This window comes from Hemiscyllium ocellatum, chromosome 22 (assembly GCF_020745735.1).
Source record: "Hemiscyllium ocellatum isolate sHemOce1 chromosome 22, sHemOce1.pat.X.cur, whole genome shotgun sequence".
In the NCBI taxonomy this organism is placed as follows: domain Eukaryota; kingdom Metazoa; phylum Chordata; class Chondrichthyes; order Orectolobiformes; family Hemiscylliidae; genus Hemiscyllium; species Hemiscyllium ocellatum.
Genome location: NC_083422.1, coordinates 54,694,534 through 54,716,609, shown reverse-complemented (window position 1 = coordinate 54,716,609; position 22,076 = coordinate 54,694,534). Strand labels below are relative to the sequence as shown.

The following is a 22,076-nucleotide window of genomic DNA, read 5'->3' as shown; positions in this document are numbered from 1 at the left end:
CCAAGGGTGGAATCGAACCTGGGACCCTGTTGCTGTGAGGCTGCAGTGACCCACCTTTTTCCCAGCTACATTGATGACTGCATCGACACTACCTCGTGCTCCCACAAGGAGGTTGAACAGTTCATCAACTTCATGAACACCTTCCACTCTGACCTCAAGTTCACCTGCACCATCCCGAACACCTCCCTCCCCTTTCTGGACCTCTCCACATCCATTTCGGGCGAACAACTCAACACGGACATCTACTTCAAACCCACCAACCCCCACAGCTACCTGGACTACATCTCCTCCCACCGCCCTTCCTGTAAAAATGTTATCCCTTTCTCCCAATTCCTCTGCCTCTGCAGCATCTGCTCCCAGGAGGACCAATTCCAGAACATTCCAGGTGGCCTCCGACTACAAGAACTGTAATTTCCCCTCCCATATGATCAACAATGCCCTGCAGTGCATCTCTCCCACTTCCTGCACTTCCACCTTTGAACTCTACCGCTTCAACCACAACAAGAATAGAACCCCCGCCCAAAACCAATCTCCGGATACAATGCATCATTCTCTGCCATTTCTGCCATCCACAGTCAAGAGCCCACCACCAGAAATATATTTCTCACCCTACCCCTTTCAGCATTCTGCAAAGACCATTCCCTCTATGATTCCCTCATTAGATCCATTGTGTGATGCACATTTCAGAATTAACGTAAACTGTTTCTGCGCTGTATCTGACATGTAATTACCTGATAGAGAATCATAGAGACGTACAGCACAGAAACAGACCCTTCAGTCCAACCAGTCCATGCTGACCAGATATCGTAAATTAATTTAGTCCCACTTGCCAGCAATTGGCCCATATCTTTCTAAACCCTTCCTATTCATATACCCATCCAGATCCCTTCTAAATGTACAACAAACATAAACAGCAACAAAGTTTTTAGTTCCTTCAGATAAAACTTTTATTCCACCATTGCAAAGTGGTTCTGAATCACAAATTATTGTGCTCCACTTACAGATTGCCTTACACAGCAACTGTAAGCTTTGGTCCAGAATTTGAAGTAATGATGACAAAACTGTCAGCATCAGCAAACATTATTGGGGGAAAACCTGACAACAAAATTTAACACTCACAGTCCTGAAATTCAACTGAAATTCAAACATTGTTGTCAGTGATACCCAGCTCCTCCACAGATCATACTACTGTAGACTTCAGAGATGTAACTCAATGAAGACGTGTTTTTCAGTTTCTCATGCTGTAAAAGGATTGAAAATGTTACACTAGGTTTAATGGAGAGTAATTAAGATTTTAATGGCACTGTAACTCATAATTAATGGGGAACAATACCTCTGGTCTGAAAAAAAACTCAATTCAAAATGATGGAGTATCATTCCAAGATAAACAATTAACTCGCCCATGATTTCAAATATTGAGCTTTTGATATTTCATTTTATACCTCAATCCCTTGTACATACCTCGATCTTTCATTTCTTTTAGAGGAAAGTAATAATCTATAGCTAACTATATTTTTGTGGGCAGCTTTGCAAGTGCAGTAAGGGAAAGCAATGGCCTGTGGTATTATCGCTGGATTGTTAATCCACAGAACCAGGTAATGTTTTGCAGGACACATCTTCAAATTCCACCACAGCAGATGATGGAATGTGAATTCAGTAAAAATCTGGAATTAAGAGTCAAATGATAATCTTGAATCCATTGTCAATTGTCAGAAAAACCTATCTAGTTCACTAATGTCCTTTAAGGAAGCAAAGTGCCAGCCTTACCTGGACTGACCTACAAGTGACTCCAGGCCCACAGCAACGTGATTGACTCTTAACTGCCTTCTGGGCAATTAGGGATGGATAATAAATGCTGGCCTAGATAATGACATCTTCATCTCATAAATAAATAAAGAAAAAGTGAAGAACTCCTCTCCATCACCACTGACGTTAAAAATCCAGACTAATGCTATGTTGCCTTTTACTTCAACTCTCCAAGACAAATCACATACTGCAGAAAGTACTTGATAGGACTGAACTCTTAAATTTCTTTAAAAAAAGCTCAAATTTTAAAAGACAAACACATACCCCATGTAGGTGAAGAAACATATAAAGGCGTGGATGTGTTATTAGTTCCATTGTACCAAAGACGCAGAAAGTCAGCACCCATTCGAAGAGCACCCGTCCCTCCTAAACACTGCACACCACCTACCTGTCATAGAAAGATCACAGGTCAACCTAAAGATATAAATGCAACAATAAAAAAGTGTTCATGAAAAGACTTCATCACATTACTACCTGAACCAAGAGAGAAGCACTTCTTTAGTTTTATGATTGAAAACATATAGGTGGGTCATTCACCACCATTAATACCAGTGTCTATAATATTTTCCTCCTACAAAATAACTAGCTGAGCACATAAAGAAACTAACACTCTCAGCTCAACCTCAGAATCCTACATTGGTGTAACAGCAATTTCACGTGCTTCCAATGGGTACAGTAGCACAGTCATTATACTACATATTAGTAATCTCGGAGATGTGGACTAATGACTGGAGAAAAGTTCAAATCTTTCCATGGAAACTAGGGAATTCTTTATATTGTAAATTGTAATCATGAAACTATTGGATTGTTGTGAAAAGCCAATGATTCACTAACGTTCTTTAGGGAAGGAAATCTACCCATATGTGATATTAGACTTACAAACAACAACCTTAACAAATCATGATATATCTAAAACAGCACACTCTCAACAGCAATTCATGCAGAGAACAACATGAAATCCCATGAATGGATAAACAACAACTAACTTAGCTAGGCCAGATGTACAAAAGAAAAATGTAATGTCAAGCAGATCTGTCAATCAATTTAAACTAGGTCAGGTTTAAATGAAACTGCAGGATTGAGATTAATTATTTACAACCTTCTGCACCAGGGTTATAAAATAAATGGGTGTTGTTTCACTTTTGGTTTAGTAGAACTCTGCAGACCATGAAATACATCTCAATTGTTCATTTTCTAGTCAAAGCATTTTTTAAAAAGTATTTTTGAAAGTGCATTATCTGACTGGGCATGCATATTATCTTTTTTTTATCAAAGGAGCTAAATTTATGTCAAAGTAGTACTGCAGCATGTTTTCCTACATTTGTAAATATTAGCAAATTACGGGTGTTACTATAAAGCGCTTTTTTTGATTTAGATAAAGCTTAAAGCACTACAATGTCAATGCAGTCTCAGCTACCCGTGAGTGCTAAAAGATGCTGATCATCAGAATAGAAGTTAGGACTTATTCAATATTATCTTGCTCTGGAATTGCTCTTTAATCAGAGTAAATCTATTACCAGTGGCATAGTAAGTCAAGAGCAGTAGTCTGACCTAAGTAAGGTTCCAGGGGACAGATAGAATTCCAATAATTTATGAAACTAAATTTAATTTATTGTGCAGGGAAGAGAATAAAATCATATGCTAGCCTCCAAAAGGGAAGACAGGTAAAAAGAATATGAATGAATTCATTTAAATCCTACATTTCCATTTGAACATTCAAATAATTACTGCTGTAATTTTACTGATAGTTTCATACAGCTCCTTGCCACTATTTCTGAATATTTCCACACACATGCCTCTACCAATTTGGGCATTTAAACTTACATATTTTCACAAACTGGTAGACTCACCCTATTTTCTGCAATGGCAGGGCTGTCCTTTCCGAGTATTAGTTCACAAGCAAGTTTGGTGTACTCTGGAAAGCCCAGAATGGGTACATATTCATGATTAAGACTGTTATCATTAGCAATCTCCAGTTCCACCTTCTTCACTACAGGCAAGACCCAGGGTTGACCTTCATCAGTACGATAAGCTGCAAGACAGAACAAAGGAGAAAGTAAATGTACAACTCTATTGGGCAGCACAGCTCAAGCATAAATATTCTTGTCATACATGCCCAGAAATTCACTTTTAAAATGGAACCCAATTAAAAGAAATAATTGAAGGTGCAACTTAATCACACATTACTCAAGAACAATTTCAAACTTCTCATTTGAGCTTTCAAATGAGTTATGAAAAATTTCAGCAGCACTCCACTGCTAACAAAAACTCAAATGTCATACGTGTGGTTATACTGAATGTTATGGACCAGGCCAGGTCCCCTCAAAATATTTCAAGAAATAACCCAGACCCTAACTTTGCTGGTTGTTTTAAGCAGGTGTAACACAAATATTCCAGGAATGATGCAGCTGGTTAAATTCCTTAGTTTTAAACAAAACAGAATTTATTTACAAGATTACCGAATGAAACACAAACAAAAGAGAACAGCATATCGAATAACTTAACCTGTACAAACACCCAACAGATCAACCCAACTTCATGATGCTGTTCTAAATACTGGCAACAATCTACATAAACACCCCTTGGCACAAAAGGTAAAATCAAATACAGGGTCTTACTGGAGAGATGTCAGAGACAGAGCATGGAACACTACCTTCCATGTAGATGTTTCTTGGATCAGCTGCCTCAAAACTGCCTGATTGCTTTCAGCGAATAGCTAAACTACCCAAAGCAAATCAAACCAGAAATAAACTGAGCTGGGAGAACTGGCCATTCCCCTTTCATCTGCCTAAGGCAGCATCTGTTAGCTATAATCAAATTGGCCCTAAAACCCATTCAAACCCAGACTTTTTGGAACATAAGTTTTTACAACCTCCTGAAAAAATACTAAGGCCAACAAAACTTTGTTAAGGGAGCAGCATCATCACATGAACAAGCATTGGAATTTATCACAGGTCAGTAATTCTCACAAAAAGATTACACATCACATCTTTTCTTGCCTGGACTGAGATTATAGATAAATAAATTATTTGCAAGTGATTTGCCTAAGTAATTTGATTGATATGATCTGTTATTAATAACTATAGCAACTGCATGATATGATGTACTCTAACCCGAGTTAATCAATCCTGCCAGAATTACCCTTGACTACAACTCTCGCTCATTGCCACAGGATTACAGTTTAAGAATAGTTATTTGGGTGATTGAATTGCGAAAATAAAAGAATCCCCTTCCATCACTAAAAGTGTAGAATAAGTAAGAAATTTTTAAAATGCAATATGAAGATGATTGCAGATAAAGCATATATATTTATTCAAAATGATTTGAGTACTTATAAAGCAAATGGCCAGTTACTTGTCAAAAAAAAAGGATGGAACATAAGAGATGTCAGAATCAACGTAGTGACCCAGAGGTAAGGCCAATGACATTTTATCAGCAAAACTGACCGCAGATCGGTACACCAATATTTTCCAATGCTAACTGCTAATGAGGTAATATGACCAAGAAGATGCACTGACACTACATCAGAAGCTATTACTTTACTCATGATTTGGAAATGCCGGTGTTGGACTGGGGTGTACAAAGTTAAAAATCACACAACACCAGGTTATAGTCCAACAGGTTTAATTGGAAGCACACTAGCTTTCGGAGCATCATGGAGCGACGCTCCGAAAGATAGTGTGCTTCCAATTAAACCTGTTGGACTATAACCTGGTGTTATATTATTTTACTTGTAAGTTATACATAGGCTTGAAATTTCAGGCAGGAGTCTCCTTGTGAATTTTTCTCATATTGGTGTATTTTTCAGGTGCCTGCCACTTTTTTTGGGAAGTGGGTGTTGAAAAGCTTAAAGTTATAAGAGTTGTAGCTGTAGTGATTGTAACAAGGTCAGCCAGGACCTCATCGGAGATCCCTGGTTGGGGCTGTTAATCTGGCCCTGAAGAAATTCGCTTGCCAACAGTCATCTTTGAGGTTGGGGTAAGCATTTTTGGTATCGTGCCATTATTTGGGAGGCTTCATTCATGTGATCCTGCTGTCAAAGACTGGGTCCAGCATGTGGAAAGAATAAGTTACTTTTTTCGGGCAAATTACACTGCGACAGATGAAAAGCCATGAGTAATTACAAAGAACAAAGAACATTACAGTGCAGGAACAGACCCTTCGGTACTCCAAGCCTGCGCCAATCCATAACCTCAATCCAAATCTAGCCTCTATTTTCTAAGGATCTGTATTCCTTTGCTCCCTGCCCATTCATGTATCTGTCTAGATACATCTTAAATGATGCTATTGTTCCTGCCCCTACTATCTCTGCTGGCAACACATTCCAGGCCCCTATCACCCTCTGCATAAAGAACTTTCCCTGTATATCTCCCCTAACCTTTTCCCCTTTCACCTTGAACTTGTGACTTCTAGTAACGGAGTCCTCCACTTTGGAAAAAAGTTTCTTTCCATCCACCCTGTCTACACCTCTCATGATCTTGTAGGCCTCAATCAGGTCCTCCCTCAACAGCCTTCTTTCCAATAAAAATAATCCTAATCTACTCAACCTCTCCTCATAGCTACCACTCTCCACACAAGGCAACATCCTGGTGAACCTCCTCTGCATCCCCTCCAAAGCATCCACAACCTTTTGGAAATGAGGTGACCAGAACTGTACGCAATATTCCAAGTGTGGCCAAACCAAAGTCTTATACAATCAATAACATGACTTGCCAACTCTTGTACTCCATACCCCATCCAATGAAAGAAAGCATGCCATTTGCCTTCTTGACAACTCTACTGACCTGCATTACCACCTTCAGGGAACAATGGACCTGAACACCCAGATCTCTCTGTACATCAATTTTCCCCAGGACTTTGCCATTTACAGTATAGTTCACTCTGGCATTGCATCTTCCAAAATGCATCACCTCGTATTTGTCCGGATTGAACTCCATTTGCTATTTCTGTGCCCAATTCTCCAATATACCCCTATTCCGCTGTATTCTTTGACAGTCCCCTTCACTATCTGCTGCTCCACCAATCTTAGTATCATCTGCAAACATGCTAATGAGGCAATCTACATCTCCCTCCAAATCATTTATGGTATATCACAAACAACAATGGTCCCGGCACGGATCCCTGTGGGACACCACTGGTCACAGATCTCCACTTTGAGAAGCTCCCTTCCACTACTACTCTTGGTCTCTTATTGCCCAACCAGTTCTCTATCCATCTAGCTAGATCACCCTGAACCCCATGCAACTTCACCTTCTTCATTAGCCTACCATGGGGATCCTTATCAAACGCCTTACTCAAGTCCATGTGTATGACATCTACATTCCTTCCTTCATCAATCAACTTTGTCACCTCTTCAAAGAATTCTGTTAGATATGTAAGACATGACCTTCCCTGCACAAAACCATGTAGCGTCTCACTGGTAAGTCCATTTTCTTCCAAATGGGTATATATTCTATCCCTTAGTATCTGCTCTCCAGTAGCTTCCCTGATATCAAGCTCACAGGTCTATAATTGCCTGGATTTTTCCTGCTATCCTTCTTAAACAAGATGACAACACTAGCAATTCTCCAGTCCTTTGAGACCTCCCCCATGTTCAAGGATGCTGCAAAGATAGCTGTTCAAGTCCCAGCTATTTCCTCTCTCGCTTCCCTCAGGAACCTGGGATAGATCCCATCCGGTCCTAGGGACTTGTCCACCTTAATGCCTTTTAGAAAACACAACACTTCCTCCCTCCTTATGCCAACTAGAGTAATCAAAAATCTATCCCTAACCTCAACATCCACCATGCCCCTCTCCTCAGTGAATACCAATGCAAAGTACTCATTAAGAATCTCACCCATTTTCTCTGACTCAACATATATCTTTCCTCCTTTGTCCTTGATTGGGCCAACCCTTTCTCTCAGTACCCTCTTTTGCTCCTTATGTATGAATAAAAGACTTTGGTGTTTTCCTTAAGCCTGCTCACTTAGGATATCTCATGACCTCTTTTACCCTCTTAATTCTCCTCACTGCTTATCGACACAAAGCTTTTTTTTAGTTATTAGGAGCCTAATCTTTTCTGAGGCACCAGACACTAAAGTCTTTCAAATGTTGGTGATTTTAATTAAGGAATATTAAGACCCTCAAGCTTCCTCTAATTCTAAGACGCTATTACTTTTACTCGACTGTTCAAGAAACAGGAGAATCCAGGTTGGGATTTTTGATGAGGTGAAATCAACTGGCAGAGATATGTTACTCGAGTTCAACCCTTAATGAGATGCTGAGAGACCACTTGGTATGTGGGATTAATGATGAAACTATGCAAAAGTGCCTAATAGCTGAAGCCTACCTGGACTTCAAACAGGCACAATTGGCTTTGTCATTTGAAAAAGCGTCAAGCAAAGCATATGAGTTACAGAGTATGCCAATGGAAGTGGGTACCCTCGCCAAGACAACTCAGTTTGGAGGACAATGACATGAGTGAAGGTAATTGAACCTCATCACTCAGGATATATCCTGAACAGACGGACTCTAGGTCATCCCACAGAAAAATCCCCCAAAACAAAAAGCCAAGCTTCAGCCAAATGTTTAACATTTTCTTCAGGATCCGGGCCGGCAAATCATTGTAGGCTTGTATGCCGACTAAAGACATCAAAAGAGTTTACTAGGCTTGAAATGAATATGGGAACTCATAGGTTGGTACCCAGGAGAGTACACGCCCTGGAAAGCCCACATACACCTGGCTTGGAACAGCTAAATTCCTTAGCAACACCAAATCAGCACCAATTGCATATATGTGTGGTTAAATGGTCACCTGGTTCTAACGGAGACTGATACCGGCACGGCTATATCGGTGATGACAGAGCCAGAACCAGAACAGTGGCTCAGTGGTTAGCACTGCTGCCTCTCCAGGGACCCAGGTTCAATTCCAGCCTTGGGCGAAATGGATTCTGGATAATCCAAGATGGAGAACAGGAAAAATTTCTGGCTGTAACACACTCTTTTTTTGAGGTATTTAGGTGTTGAAATAAAAAGTGAGGTCTGCAGATGCTGGAGATCAGAGCTGAAAATGTGTTGCTGGTTAAAGCACAGCAGGTTAGGCAGCATCCAAGGAACAGGAAATTCGACGTTTCGGGCCAGAGCCCTTCATCAGGAATTTAGGTGTTGAAGGTGATTTCCTCCAATTCCAGAGGCAGCAATTACTGTTTTATATGCTGCTGCATTGTTTTGGAACTTTGGGGGAGAAAAATGTCAAAACAACAGCACTTTTAAAAGGGAGAAGAGACAAACGAAGCAAATGGTGAGATCAGTGCGAGAGAGAGAGAGAGAGAAAGAAACTGACACAGAAGTGAACCTGCACAGTTCCTGCCTTTGCTGTTTGAATTCATGTATTGCTGGACATCGGAATGCGTCTGGGAAAATTAACAGTAAAATTCACAACTGATCTTGGAGGAACTGCGTGGCGAAGTTCACAGCACAGAAGCAGGTAAGTGTATTGTTTTTAAGTGGGACCTACAGAAAGTCTGCAGATGTGAGTAGAGTGGGTTCTTGCTTGATTATATGTTTTTTTGAGATATGTCTCTTGATTAAACTTAAAATATAAGCTATAACTATTAATTTACTCTGGGGCAGTGTTTTGTAGAGGAATAAAGCGGGGTTATTTTCTTGGTCTGTAGATTGTGAAGGAGCAAAAATGCCTTAAGTAGAGTGATATGCGCTTCTTGTCAGACGTGGGAGTTTAAAGAGAGTGTAGGGGTTACTGCGATTACATCTGTAATAAATGCTGTTGGTTGCGAATCTTATCAGATTGAATGGATCGGTTGGAGACAGTTCGAAGCAACGAGGAATTTGCAACAGCAACAGTATGTGAAGGATGGCAGTCACAGGAAGGGGAGAAAGTCTCAGATACAGTCACATAGGTGGGTTAACTCCAGAAAAGGTAAGAGAGGTAGGCAGCTAGTGCAGGAGCCTTCTGTGGCTATACCCATTTCAAACAAGTATGTTGTTTTAGAAAATTTAGGGGGTGATGGATTCTTAGGTAGCACGAACAGCCATGTTTCTGGTATTGAGACTGGCTCTAATGCAATGAGAGGTACATTGGGTTCCAAGAGATCAATTGTGTTAGGGGATTCTCTAGTCTGAGTTGCAGACAGACACAGCCAGCAGCGAAAAATCAGAATGGTGTGTTGCTTCCCTGGTACCAGGATCAAGGATATCTCAGAGAGAGTGCAGAATGTTTTCAAGGGGTAGAGGGGTCAGCAAGAGGTCATTGTCCACTTGGAACCAACGACACAGGAAGGGAAAAGTTTGAGATTCTGAAGGGAGATTACAGAGAGTTAGGCAGGAATTTAAAAAGGAAGTCCTCAAGAGTAGTAATATCTGGATTACTCCTAGTGCTACAAGCTAGTGAGGGCAGGAATAGGAGGATAGAGCAGATGAATGCATGGTTGAGGAGCTGGTGTATGGGAGAAGGATTCACATTTTTGGACTACTGGAATCTCCTTTGGGGTAGGAATGACCTGTACAAGAAGGACGGTGTGCACCTAAATTGGAAGGGGACTAATATACTGGCAGGCAGATTTGTTAGAGCTGCTCAGGAGATTTAAACTAGTATGGTTGGGGGGAGACCCAGGGAGATAGTGAGCAAAGAGATCAATCTGACACTGGTACAGTTCAAAACAGAAGTGACTCAAACAGTCAGGGCATGCAGGGACAAGGTAGGACTAATAAATTAAACTACATTTATTTCAATGCAAGGGGCCTAACAGGGAAGGCAGATGAACTCAGGGTATGTTTAGGAACATGGCTCAGGGATGTGCAGGACTGGCAGCTTAATGTTCCAGTACACAAACGCTAAAGGAAGGATAGAAAGGGAGGCAAGAGAGGTGGAGGAGTGGCGTTTTTGGTAAGGGATAGCATTACAGCTGTGCTGAGGGAGGATATTCCTGGAATTACATCCAGGGAAGTTATTTGGGTGGAACTGAGAAATAAGAAAGGGATGATCCCCTTATTGGAATTGTATTATAGACCCCCTAATAATCAGAGGGAAATTGAGAAACAAACTTGTAGGCTATCTGTAAGAATAATAGGGTGGTTAATAATAGGGTAAGAATAATAGAGCCTTTCATTCCTGATGAAGGGCTCTGGCCTGAAACGTCAAATTTCCTGTTCCTTGGATGCTGCCTAACCTGCTGTGCTTTAACCAGCAACACATTTTCAGCTCGTATCTGTAAGAATAATAGGGTGGTTATGGTAGGGGATTTTAACTTTCCAAACATAGACTGGGACTGCCATAGTGTTAAGGATTTAGATGGAGAAAAATTTGTTCAGTGTGTACAAGAAAATTTTCTGAATCTGTATGTGGATGTACCTACTAGAGAAGGTGCAAAACCTGAACTACTCTTGGGAAATAAGGCAGGGTAGGTGACTGAGGTGTCAGTGGGGGAGCACTTTGGGGGCCAGCGACCATAATTCTATTACATTTAAAGTAGTGATGGAAAAGGATAGACCAGATATAAAAGTTGAAGTTCTAAATTGGAGAAAGACCAACTTTGACAGTATTAGGCAAGAACTTTCAAAGGCTGAGTGGGGGCAGATGTATGCAGGTAAAGGGACAGCTGGAAAATGGGAAGCCTTCAGAAATGAGATAACAAGAATCCAGAGAAAGTATATTCCTGTCAGGGTGAAAGGGAAGGCTGGTAGGTAAAAGGAATGCTGGATGACTGAAGAAATTGAGGGTTTGATTAAGAAAAAGAAGGAAGTATATGTCAGGTTTAGACAAGGATAATTCGAGTGAATTAAGGAGAATCCAAAGTGTTTTTACAAATACATTAAGGACAAAAGGTTAACTAGGGAGAGAATAGGGCTCCTCAAAGATCAGTAAGGCGGCCTTTGTGTGAAGCAGCAGAAAATGGAGGAGATACTAAACAATTATTTTACATCAGTATTTACTGTGGAAAAGGATATGGAAGATATAGAAAATTTAAAATAGATGGTGACACCTTGCAAAATGACTATATTACAGAAGAGGAAGTGCTGGATGTCTTGAAACACATAAAAGTGGATAAATCCCTAGGACCTGACCAGGTGTACCCTAGAACTCTGTGGGAAGCTAGAGAAGCAATTGCTGGGCCTTTTGCTGAGATATTTGTATCATTGATAGTCACAGGTAAGGTGCCGGAAGACTGGGGGTTGGCTAACGTGGTACCACTGCTTAAGAGCGTGGTAAGGACAAGCCAGGGAACTATAGACCAGTGAGCCTGACGTTGGTGGTGGGCAAATTGTTGGAGGGAATCCTGAGGGATAGGATGTACATGTATTTGGAAAGGCAAGGACTGATTAGGGATAGTCAACATGGCTTTGTGTGTGGGAAATCATGTGTCACAAATTCAATTGAGTTTTTTGAAGTAACAAAGAGGATTGATGAGGGCAAAGAGGTAGATGTGATCTATATGAACTTCAGTAAGACGTTTGACAAGGTTCCCCACGTGAGACTGGTTAGCAAGGTTAGATCTCATGGAATATGGAGAACGAGCCATTTGGATACAGAACTGGCTCAAAAGTAGAAGACAAAGAGTGGTGGTGGAGGGTTGTTTTTCAGCCTGTGACCAGTGGAGTGCCACAAGGATCAGTGCTGGGTCCTCTACTTTTTGTCATTTATATAAATGATTTGGATGCGAGCATAAGAGGTACAGTTAGTAAGTTTGCAGATGACACCAAAATTAGAGGTGCAATGGACAGCGAAAAAGGTTACCTCAGATTACAACAGGATCTTGAACAGATGGGCCAATGGGCTGAGAAGTGGCCGATGGAGTTTAATTCAGATAAATGCAAGGTGCTGCATTTTTGGAAAGCAAATCTTAGCAGGACTTATATAGTTAATGGTAAGGTCCAGAGAGTGTTGCTGAACAAAGAGACATTGGAGTGCAGGTTCATTGCTCGTTGAAAGTGCTGTACATCTCTATGACTCTGTGACTGTTTCCTCCGGGTGCTTCGGTTTCCTCCCAAAAATCCAAAGATGTGCAGGTTAAGGGAATGGGCTGTGCTGAATTGCCCCATGGTGTTTAGGGATGCGTTAGGGCAGTAGTCAAGTGAAATGTAAAAGGAATAGGGTTGGGGAATGTGTACAGGCGAGTTGCTCTTCGAAGGGTCAGTGTAGACCTGCTGGGCCGAATGGTCTGGTTCCACATTGGTGGGGTTCTATGATTAACAAAATTTGTTCTGGACTACAACCGTAAGTCTGCATAAGACTTCAGCTTGACTGAGAACCTATACCAAGGAACTTTTACAGATTTAATGGTACAATGTCAGTTCTGGTCTCTTAAGAGAAGCAGCTGGGTTCAGTTGACACTGATTACAGTATAAGGCTCAGATCCAAGGCTGCTAAGGTGAAATTAGTTGAGAAAGATTCACCGATACTGGCTCAACATTTTTCGATTAGAAAATGGCTGCCTGAGTGAAGTCCTAATTAAATACCCTGAAGTTTTTCAGGAAAGTTTACAGACTATCAAAGGAGCCAAGGCCATTTTGCATGTTGACCAAGAAGCAAGGACACAATTATGCAAGGACCACCCAGTACCATTTGCCTTATGTGTAAAAGTAGAAATTATGAAGCTGGAAAGCGATGGAACCATCAAATCTGTGCAGTTTGCAGAATGGGTAGCACCAGTCATACCAGTAGTAAAGCTTGGTGGATCAGTTCGTCTTTGTTGGGATTTAAACAAATATTTTTCACAGCTGGATAAATCCCTCGCACATAGGAACTATATTCAAAGCTGACGAGGGGCTGTCCTTCACAAAACTGGACATAAGCCATGAGTACCCGCAAGGGCAGTTAGAATTCCCAGAGTATGCCACACTTAATAACCATCATAAGGGTTTGTACCTATATATGAGATTGCCATTTGGGGAATCATCAGCCTGTGCCATTTTTCAATGGAGGATGGAGAACATTTTGCAAATTCTACCCCAAGTTGCCATTTATCTTGATGATGTGCTAGTAACAGGGAAGTGCAAGAAACAGCACTTAGAGAACTCAAATACAGTCCTTATATGTTTCTGCAAGGTGGATATACACCTTAAAAAGGAAAAATGTGTGTCCCAGGCACTGCAAGTGACCTACTTGGAATGCAGAGTCGACAAGACCAGTTTACAGTCGTTGGAAGACAAAGTGAGAGCAACCAAAGGTGTCCCAGCACTGCAGCAGAGTTTAGGTCTTTCCATCGGCTGGTGAATTATTATGAAAAGTTCATTTATAATCTGGCCTCCATCTTGACACCCTTACACCCTAATATCTGCTATTGAAAAAGGGTCAACCTTGAAAATGGTCTCATAGCCAAGATGTAGTGTTTAGAGAGTGAAGAAGCAGCTGAGATCATCTAAGGTGTTGGCATGCTATGACCCCAAGTGAGATCTGCTGCTGACATGCAATGCCTCCCCATACAGTATTAGGGTAGTGCTGGGTCACAGATGGCACAATGGAGAGGAACACTCAAAAGCATTTGCTTCTTGGACTTTGACTGATGCAGAATACGCCCAGATAGACCATCTTTGGTGTAAGGAAGCTCCACTAATACCTTTACGTATATAAATTTGTATTGTAATAGTAACAAACCACACAGTCCTGTTAGAGCTATTGAAAGAGGATGAGGCCGTGCCACCCATAGCTTAAGGTCAAAATCAGCGGTGGGCTCTCGTTCTAAGTGTGTACAAGTTGGAACACCATTCGGGAGGCCAAACAGCAATTGTGGATGCCTTGGGCCGCCTTCCGCTAGCAGATACACTATCAGTGGCGGAGTTATTTCAGTACCAATCCTGGATTTGGGCAAGACTTGATGGTTGGACCAGTGACATGACACTCTTTATATGTCTCATATAGTGGAAACAAGGTGTTTTGGGTAAAGGAATAATAAGCTGCAGGCGACTTTGGGTTCTATTATTCTATGATGTAGTTCTCCATCACTGCTGTAGTGGTGTAATCTGTTGAACCAAGGATAAAACATAAAAACTTGTAAAACCATTGCACATTAACACTACATCATAATTCCTGAGAGTCTTGTAGTGCAGTACTAACATTCCTACTTCTAGGCCATGCAGCCCTAGTTCAAGTTCCATTGGCTCCAGAGGTGTATCAGGCTGTACAATTCCAATCCAAATCTTTGCATCTGCTTCCTCCTGAAAAATCATATTACTGAAATTTGTTTACTAGTTTTATCAGTTGATTAATTTTGACTCAATGTGTGGGAATATTGCCTCATAATCCCCTTCACTGCTGATTTACATTTGTGTTACCAGACCAGTAACTATCGACATGAAGCTCAATTCTGACTTCTTGTACATCCCGGATTTTCCACACTCCACAATTGGCAACCATATCTTCTGCTACATATAATCTAAACTTTCAGAAGCCGCAATATTAAATCCCTATGCCTCTCTAACCAAAATTCTAGTCATTTGATTCAATATCACCTGTGTGTTATGATTTATTGATTAAAACCTTAGATGCTTTACTGGTGTAATTATAAGCACAAGCAGTTGTTGCAGTATACAGGAGTAGGTTGAGTTTGATATCAGGTTTGAAGCTTTCAATGTCAAAGAACCAATAATTAATTCAACTGTTTAATGCAAGTAACAAAAAAACACTTTATGTTTGAGAGAAGATGAGGCACTGAACTGCTGTTCTTAGTAAAAATAATATGAATAAACTTTCTAAACATTATACTGCAAGAAAACAGAACAGAGACAAAACAGTACTAGTTTGACTAACAGCAGTCATAGTTATTAGAATTCATTACTAAGAGCACTTAAGAAATCATATTACAATTATGCAAAATAACATTGTTTAGTGAAAGGAATATCATATTTGAAAATTCTAATCAAGCCTTTTGAGGTTATAACCAGTGGAGTAGATCAGGGAAATCCAAATAATATATTTTCAAAAGGCATATGATAAGGTATCACATGACAGGTTGTTCCACACCATCAGGGCTCTTGGGACAATACTCTGCTTAATAGGGGCAAGAGCATCCAAACTGCTATACTGTGAAGGCAACTTGACAAACATAATGTCAATGAATTAGTTTCATGAATGTCCACAATTAATGGCGCCAGATATTTATGTTGTCTTGTGGCATGCACTGAAATTAAATTGAATATTTATTACCTTTGAAAGCCAGACTAACTCTCAACATGACTACACATGCAGGCTAAAAGCTAGTTAAAAACAGAAATAAGACACTGTCACAAACTATATCCATAAATACATATCAGCTAGAGGTTATTTTCAAGGACACCAAAAGCACCTCAGTGACAAGAGAAATTTCTGAGTTTCAAATTTTGGTCTCCCTCTTTGTAAATAAAAACAATTGACACAATAGCAAAAAATAAGGTTCTCTTCCCAAACCTAAATTTCAATAGGGATGCGCATTACAAAAGGTTATGGTCCGTCGTTTTTATGTGCAATCCAGCTAATGAAACTGTATCTTTAGAAGAAATCCATGGTTGAGGGAGGGAGGGTGCTGAGAAATTTAGTAGCAAGGATACTTTCAAAAGATTACTGTAGTAATTAAGAGTAATCCAGAGAAAACAAGTTCAAATTCCAGTATGACATTTTTAGAATTCAATTTCAATGCTTTTCTTTTATAAAACTGAAAATTAAAAAAGCCTAACACCATCAGTCGACCTTAAACATTTATAAGGAAGCAAACCAGCTATCTTCATCAAATCTGTCTTAAAGGAGACTCCAGTCTCAGGGTAACATGGTAGGCGCTTGGCAGCCCACTGAATTGCATTAGCAAGCCACACAGTTGCTTTAGTTCATGTAATTAACTGTAACCAGTTAACTTTTAACTATATTTCCTTCTCTTTCTATTTTGTACCTTAGATTTTGTATCTTGGCACCTTTGTGCCTAAGTTGGCACTGGGAATGGTGACATTGTACACTTTTCATTGTACTTCAGTATCTCTGTACTTGAGTACATGCGACAATAAAATTTATTTCTAAAGTAGAATTTCTGCAGCTTATGCTATACATCCTATTCCATGTACCCTGAAACTGCCTTTCTACATTTCACCTCTCCTGCGCAGCCCTCACGGAATCAATCTTGACTTTTGGGTGACTCATTGATAATATGCATGGTCTGGCCACCTATTCTGGCAGAGAGAAAAGGGGTCAAAGCTCAGAGAGTGATGACCCTGTGGGCAGCAGCAACCCACATTATTTGTGGGACTTAGACAAGGCCTTCGAGTACCTAAATAATTAAGTAAACACCTACATTTGCCAGATCTCTTCTCTTCATCATCTATTGAACTGCTGAGATTTACACAGCGCTGGTCCTGACCCTGACCTAGATTGTTGATGGTGACCCCATTTACACGAACGGACTTCATTTACGTCAATGGACCACTTTGTGACTTAAGAGGTCTACAACCTGAAACAGCAAGGATGTTGGCAATAGATGTTTTTTAAAACTGGCACTAGTGTGATTACATGTGCAATCAAAATGATCAGGCCACTATCACAGCTGTTATTGCCCAGGAAAAAAAAGTTAAAAGAACAACTTAATTTTCTTCTATACAACTTAGTGCCATGTTTGATGCACCTAATGGTATGCCCTTGTTAGAAATGATACGGTGAGAAATTGTGGCTCTCAATGCCCCATAGCTTTAAATGGACTAAATTACAACTTCAGCCAATATTGTGTGGAAACAGACAGCTTGGATATGACAGCGTCAAAATATAGCACTGTGGTAAAATTCCAGAGGCCCACAGGTCTATAAACAATCATTTGAATTTCATTAAGATAGCAGAATACTAAGGTCACGATGTTTTTCGAGGACCAACACTAAAATGTCAATACACAATATAAGGATCAGAAAGTACAAAACAAATGACGCCTGATATTGCCCAAGCTGCTGCAATACTTGGGATCATCCTGATAAAGAGCTCTTATGGAAATATGAACTGGAGACAATGTATCACATTTTTATAGATGTATTATTTTGTGGGATGTGGGTGTCATAGAGATATACAGCACAGAAATAGACCCTTCAGTCCAACTTTTCCATGCCTACCAGATTTCATTGCGTCCCATTTGCCAACACTTGGCACGTACTCTTCCAATTGATATAGCTATCTAGATGCCTTTTAAATTTTGGAAACGTACCAGCCACCACCATTTCCTCTGGCAGAGCTTTCCATACTTGCACCACCCTCTGTGCGAAAAGGTTGCCCCTTAGGTCACTTTTAAATCTTTCCCCTCTCACCCTAAACCTATGCCCTCTCGTTATGTACTCCCCGACCCCAGGGAAAAGACTTTGTCTATTTACCCTATCCATGCCCCTCATGATTTTATAAACCGCTATAAGGTCACCACAGCACAAGGCTAGTCTAGTGACATGAGCACACTTGGTCCTTGGCCACGAAAATGGAGCGCGGTCACACACGGAAACAGCGTTGCTCCCTGACTCAGGCTGTTGTAATTTTCACACAGATGATCAGTCCTGAGTTGCAACATCCGTGGAGAGAGATACACAGAGCTACTGTTTCGGGACCAGTTCTGCAGACGACTAGAAGGGCCACCGGTTTTTTCCCAGCAACTGTACCTCAGTTCCTCTCTCCCCCCCCCCCCCCCCCCCCAGATTGCTGCACTGCCCCACACCCGGCTTTATGGGGTTCCCAAAGTGACCCACCCCCTGCACCGCTGGGTCCTAGCGCCGATCCTATCCCAGCGACGCTGGAACACGGTGAAGACCCGATCCCCGGCACTGCCCGATCGCCGCGCCGCTCGATCCCAACATCTCCCCGATCTGCGCACGGCCGGATCCCAAAGCCTTTCCGAAACCCGCACCGCTGCATTCCTGCATCGACCCCACTCCCCGCGCCGGCCCGATCCCTGCACCTCCCCGACCCCCCGTGCCGCTGGATACCCGCAATGTCCCAACTCTCGCACCGCTCGATCCCAACACCCCTCCCACCCCCATCCCCGTCCCGCTGGAACCCAGCGCCGTCCCGATCCGCGCACTGCCGGATCCCAAAGCTTTTCCCGATCCCGCATCAACCCATTCCCCGCACCTCCCCGAACCCCGTGCCGCTGGATCGCAACACATCCGCCGATCCCCGTATCCCAGGGCCTTCCCGAAATCTCCACACCGCACTTACCACCTACGCCCAGGTTGACCTTCTTGGGGTGCGTGTCCGCCTTGAAGTCGGCTGTTATCTTGAAGACGACGACGGGTGGCGCGAGCGGTACCGCGGCGAAGAGCGAGGAGGCGCACGCCATTGCCGACAGGGGCTTTGAGGAAAAGGGCACGGGAACCCGCCGCCAACCGTCAAAGCCAACGACAATCCCAACCGCCAAAGCACGCGCCGCCGATGACCTTCACCACCTGCAACCAACCTTGCTGGCGGCCTCTGTGAAGTAACCGTGGTGACTGATAGTTCATTCACACAATCAGGGCCAAGGATTCCAAAGTGCCCCTCGCGGTGATTGGCGAACTGCTACAAAATGGGGCGGGGCTTTTCGTCTAGTTCAGGTTTGGTTGTACCACCCTGCGTTGAATTCTGCGTGTTGCTCGGCTTCGAGCCCCAATACGATAGTTTGATCTCTCTGGTATCCCAACAAAAACTTGACTCTTCTCGTCAAAGACTAATCAAGAAAAAACTGCGGACGCTGGAAGTCTGAAGCAAGAACAGAAATCGTTGGAGGAATTCAGCTGGCCTGACAATATTTATGGAAAGAAAACAGAGTAAATATATCAGGTTCAGTGACCAAGAATTCAAAGTTTATTTCTCTGATGTCTACAGCACCAACTTGTTTTTTTTGTGTCTCAACAACAAATTGATCCTTCTGGTGTATCAGCAATAACAACTTGATTTATCTGCTCCCTTCAGCAACACTTTGATTTATCTAGTGTCACGTCAACAACTTGATTCTTCTATAAATCAGAAACAAAATCAGAAGTCACTGGGAAAACCCAGCAGGTCTGGTAGCATCTGTAAACAGAAATAAGATCTGAGGAAGAGTCACCACACCTGAAACGTTATCTCTGACTCCCCTTCACCAGCAGCTATACCTGCTGAGCTTTTCCAGCAGCTTCTGTTTTTGTTTCTGATTTTTCTAGTGTCTTAACATCTTAATCTTTCTGTTGTCCCAACAACTTAATTTCTCTCATTATCAACAATTTGATTTCTCTGGTGTTTCAATCGCAACAATTTATCTTCCCTGTAGAGAAAGTGAGGACTGCAGATGCTGGAGATCAGAGTCGAGAGTGTGGTGCTGGAAAAGCACAGCAGGTCAGGCAGCATTGGAGGAGCAGGACAATCGACATTTCAGGCATAAGCCCTTCGTCAGGAAATCCCTTTAGCAACGAGGACTAATACACTTAATGGCAAGGTCCTAGAGAGTGTTGCTGAACAAAGACACCTTGGAGTGCAGGTTCATAGTTCCTTGAAAATGGAGTAGCAGATAGATAGGATGGTGAAGAAGGCATTTGGTATCTTTCCTTTATTGGTCAGATTATTGAGTATAGGAGTTGGGTGGTCATGATGGGGCTGTACAGGGCATTGGTTCGGCCACTGTTGGAATACTGCATTCAATTCTGGTCTCCTTCCTAGCGGAAAGATGTTGTGAAACTTGAAAGGGTTCTGAAAAGATTTACAAGGATGTTGCCAGGGTTGGAGGATTTGAGCTACAGGGAGAGGCTGAACAGGCTGGGGCTGTTTTCTCTGGAGCGTTGGAGGCTGAGGGGTGACCTTATAGAGGTTTATAAAATCATGATGGGCATTGATAGGATAAATAGACCAAGTCTTTTCCCAGGGGTTGGGGAGTCCAGAACTAGAGGGCATAGGTTTAGGGTGAGCGGGGAAAGGTATAAAAGAGACCTAAGGGGCAACTTTTTCACTCAGAGGGTGGTACATGTATGGAATGAGCTACAAGAGGAAGTGGTGGAGGCTAGTACATTTGTAACATTTAAAAGGCATCTGGTTGGGTATATGAATAGGAAAGGTTTGGTGGGATATGGGTCAGGTGCTGGCAGGTGGGACTAGATTGGGTTGTGCCATCTGGTCAGCATGGACGAGTGGACTGAAGAGTCTGTTTCTGTGCTGTACATCTCTATGACTCTATAATTTGATTTATCTAGTGTTACATCAACAACTTTATTCCTGATGAAAGGATCTTTCCTGTAGGCACAACAACAACCTATTTCAAGATATTGAGCTGAAAAGACGATATTGGCTGGAGTTCTCCTTAGAGAGGAGAAGGCTGATGGGTTTCTGAGGTTTACAAAGTTATGAGGAGCATAATTCGGGAGAAACTTTTGTTTCCTTTGTAGTAGAATCAATAAACGGATATACACTTTTAAATGAATGAGCAGGAGCTTTAGAAAGGACTGGAGGATTTTCTTTCACCTCGAGGGTGATTGGAACTCACTGCCTAAAAGAGTGATAGAGACAGGAAACCTTAAGACATTTAAGCACTACTTAGGTCAGCACTCAAAACACTGTAGCATGAAAGGCTACGGGCCACACGCTGGAAAATGAAATTAGAACAAATGGATGTTTGATGATTGGCGCAGAAACAATGGGCCAAAGGGCCTTTCTCTGCATTGTACGACGTACTCTATGACACTTTGAAAAGTTAACTCTATTTCTCTCTCTTCAGATGTTGCCAGGCCTGCTGACTTTATACAGAACTTTCTGTCTCTGGAGGTTTTTCTTTCTGGTAGTTACAACAACAGCGACTTAATGACTTACTGTTTAGAATTAAATGCAACCATGCACCAGTCTGTATTCTAGACTGCCCTAGTAATATGACCTCTAACATGAAGCACACACCCTGTAGGCAGACATCTTAAGCTTCATTCCAATAAAGGCTTCACGAACACACTGCAGTATTGTACCCTGTAAACATAGTGCAAGAAGTGGTTAATGTCCAGAGACAAAATAAAAAAGCACAATTGCAGAGCTGTAAGCTACCACTGAAAAAGGAAAAAAGACAAAGATTGCAGTCCAAAAACTGTTCGAGAGAAAATTGCTGCAGCTGTAACCCTACCAGCTCCTGTTCAAATTATTACAGCTTTGAGGCAATATTGGGAACAGCGGCAGAACAACGCCATAGCTATGGGCTTGTTGAGCAAACCAGAAGAAATACAAATGACAATACATTTAATACAATTGGAAGAGACTTACAATTTTTTTTAATTCACTTGTGGAACATGGGCATCACTGGCTGGGGTAGCATTTATTGTGTGAGAAGGCAATAAATATTAGTTGCCCCTGAGAAGGAGGTGGT

At 41.8% G+C, this 22,076-nt stretch overlaps 1 protein-coding gene across 1 annotated transcript in view; it reads right to left on the bottom strand.

Moving 5' to 3' along the window:
* The window catches only part of got1 (glutamic-oxaloacetic transaminase 1, soluble), a 54,921-nt gene extending 35,721 nt beyond the window's left edge, over positions 1-19,200 (bottom strand). The window contains exons 1-3 of the mRNA XM_060842240.1: positions 18,944-19,200; positions 3,657-3,838; positions 2,071-2,194 (exon numbers count right to left, since the gene is read on the bottom strand). Of these exons, the coding sequence (XP_060698223.1) occupies positions 2,071-2,194; positions 3,657-3,838; positions 18,944-19,064 (427 nt within the window). The 5' untranslated portion in view covers positions 19,065-19,200. The remainder of the gene's footprint in view (positions 1-2,070; positions 2,195-3,656; positions 3,839-18,943) is intronic.
* Positions 19,201-22,076: the final 2,876 nt, after the last annotated feature.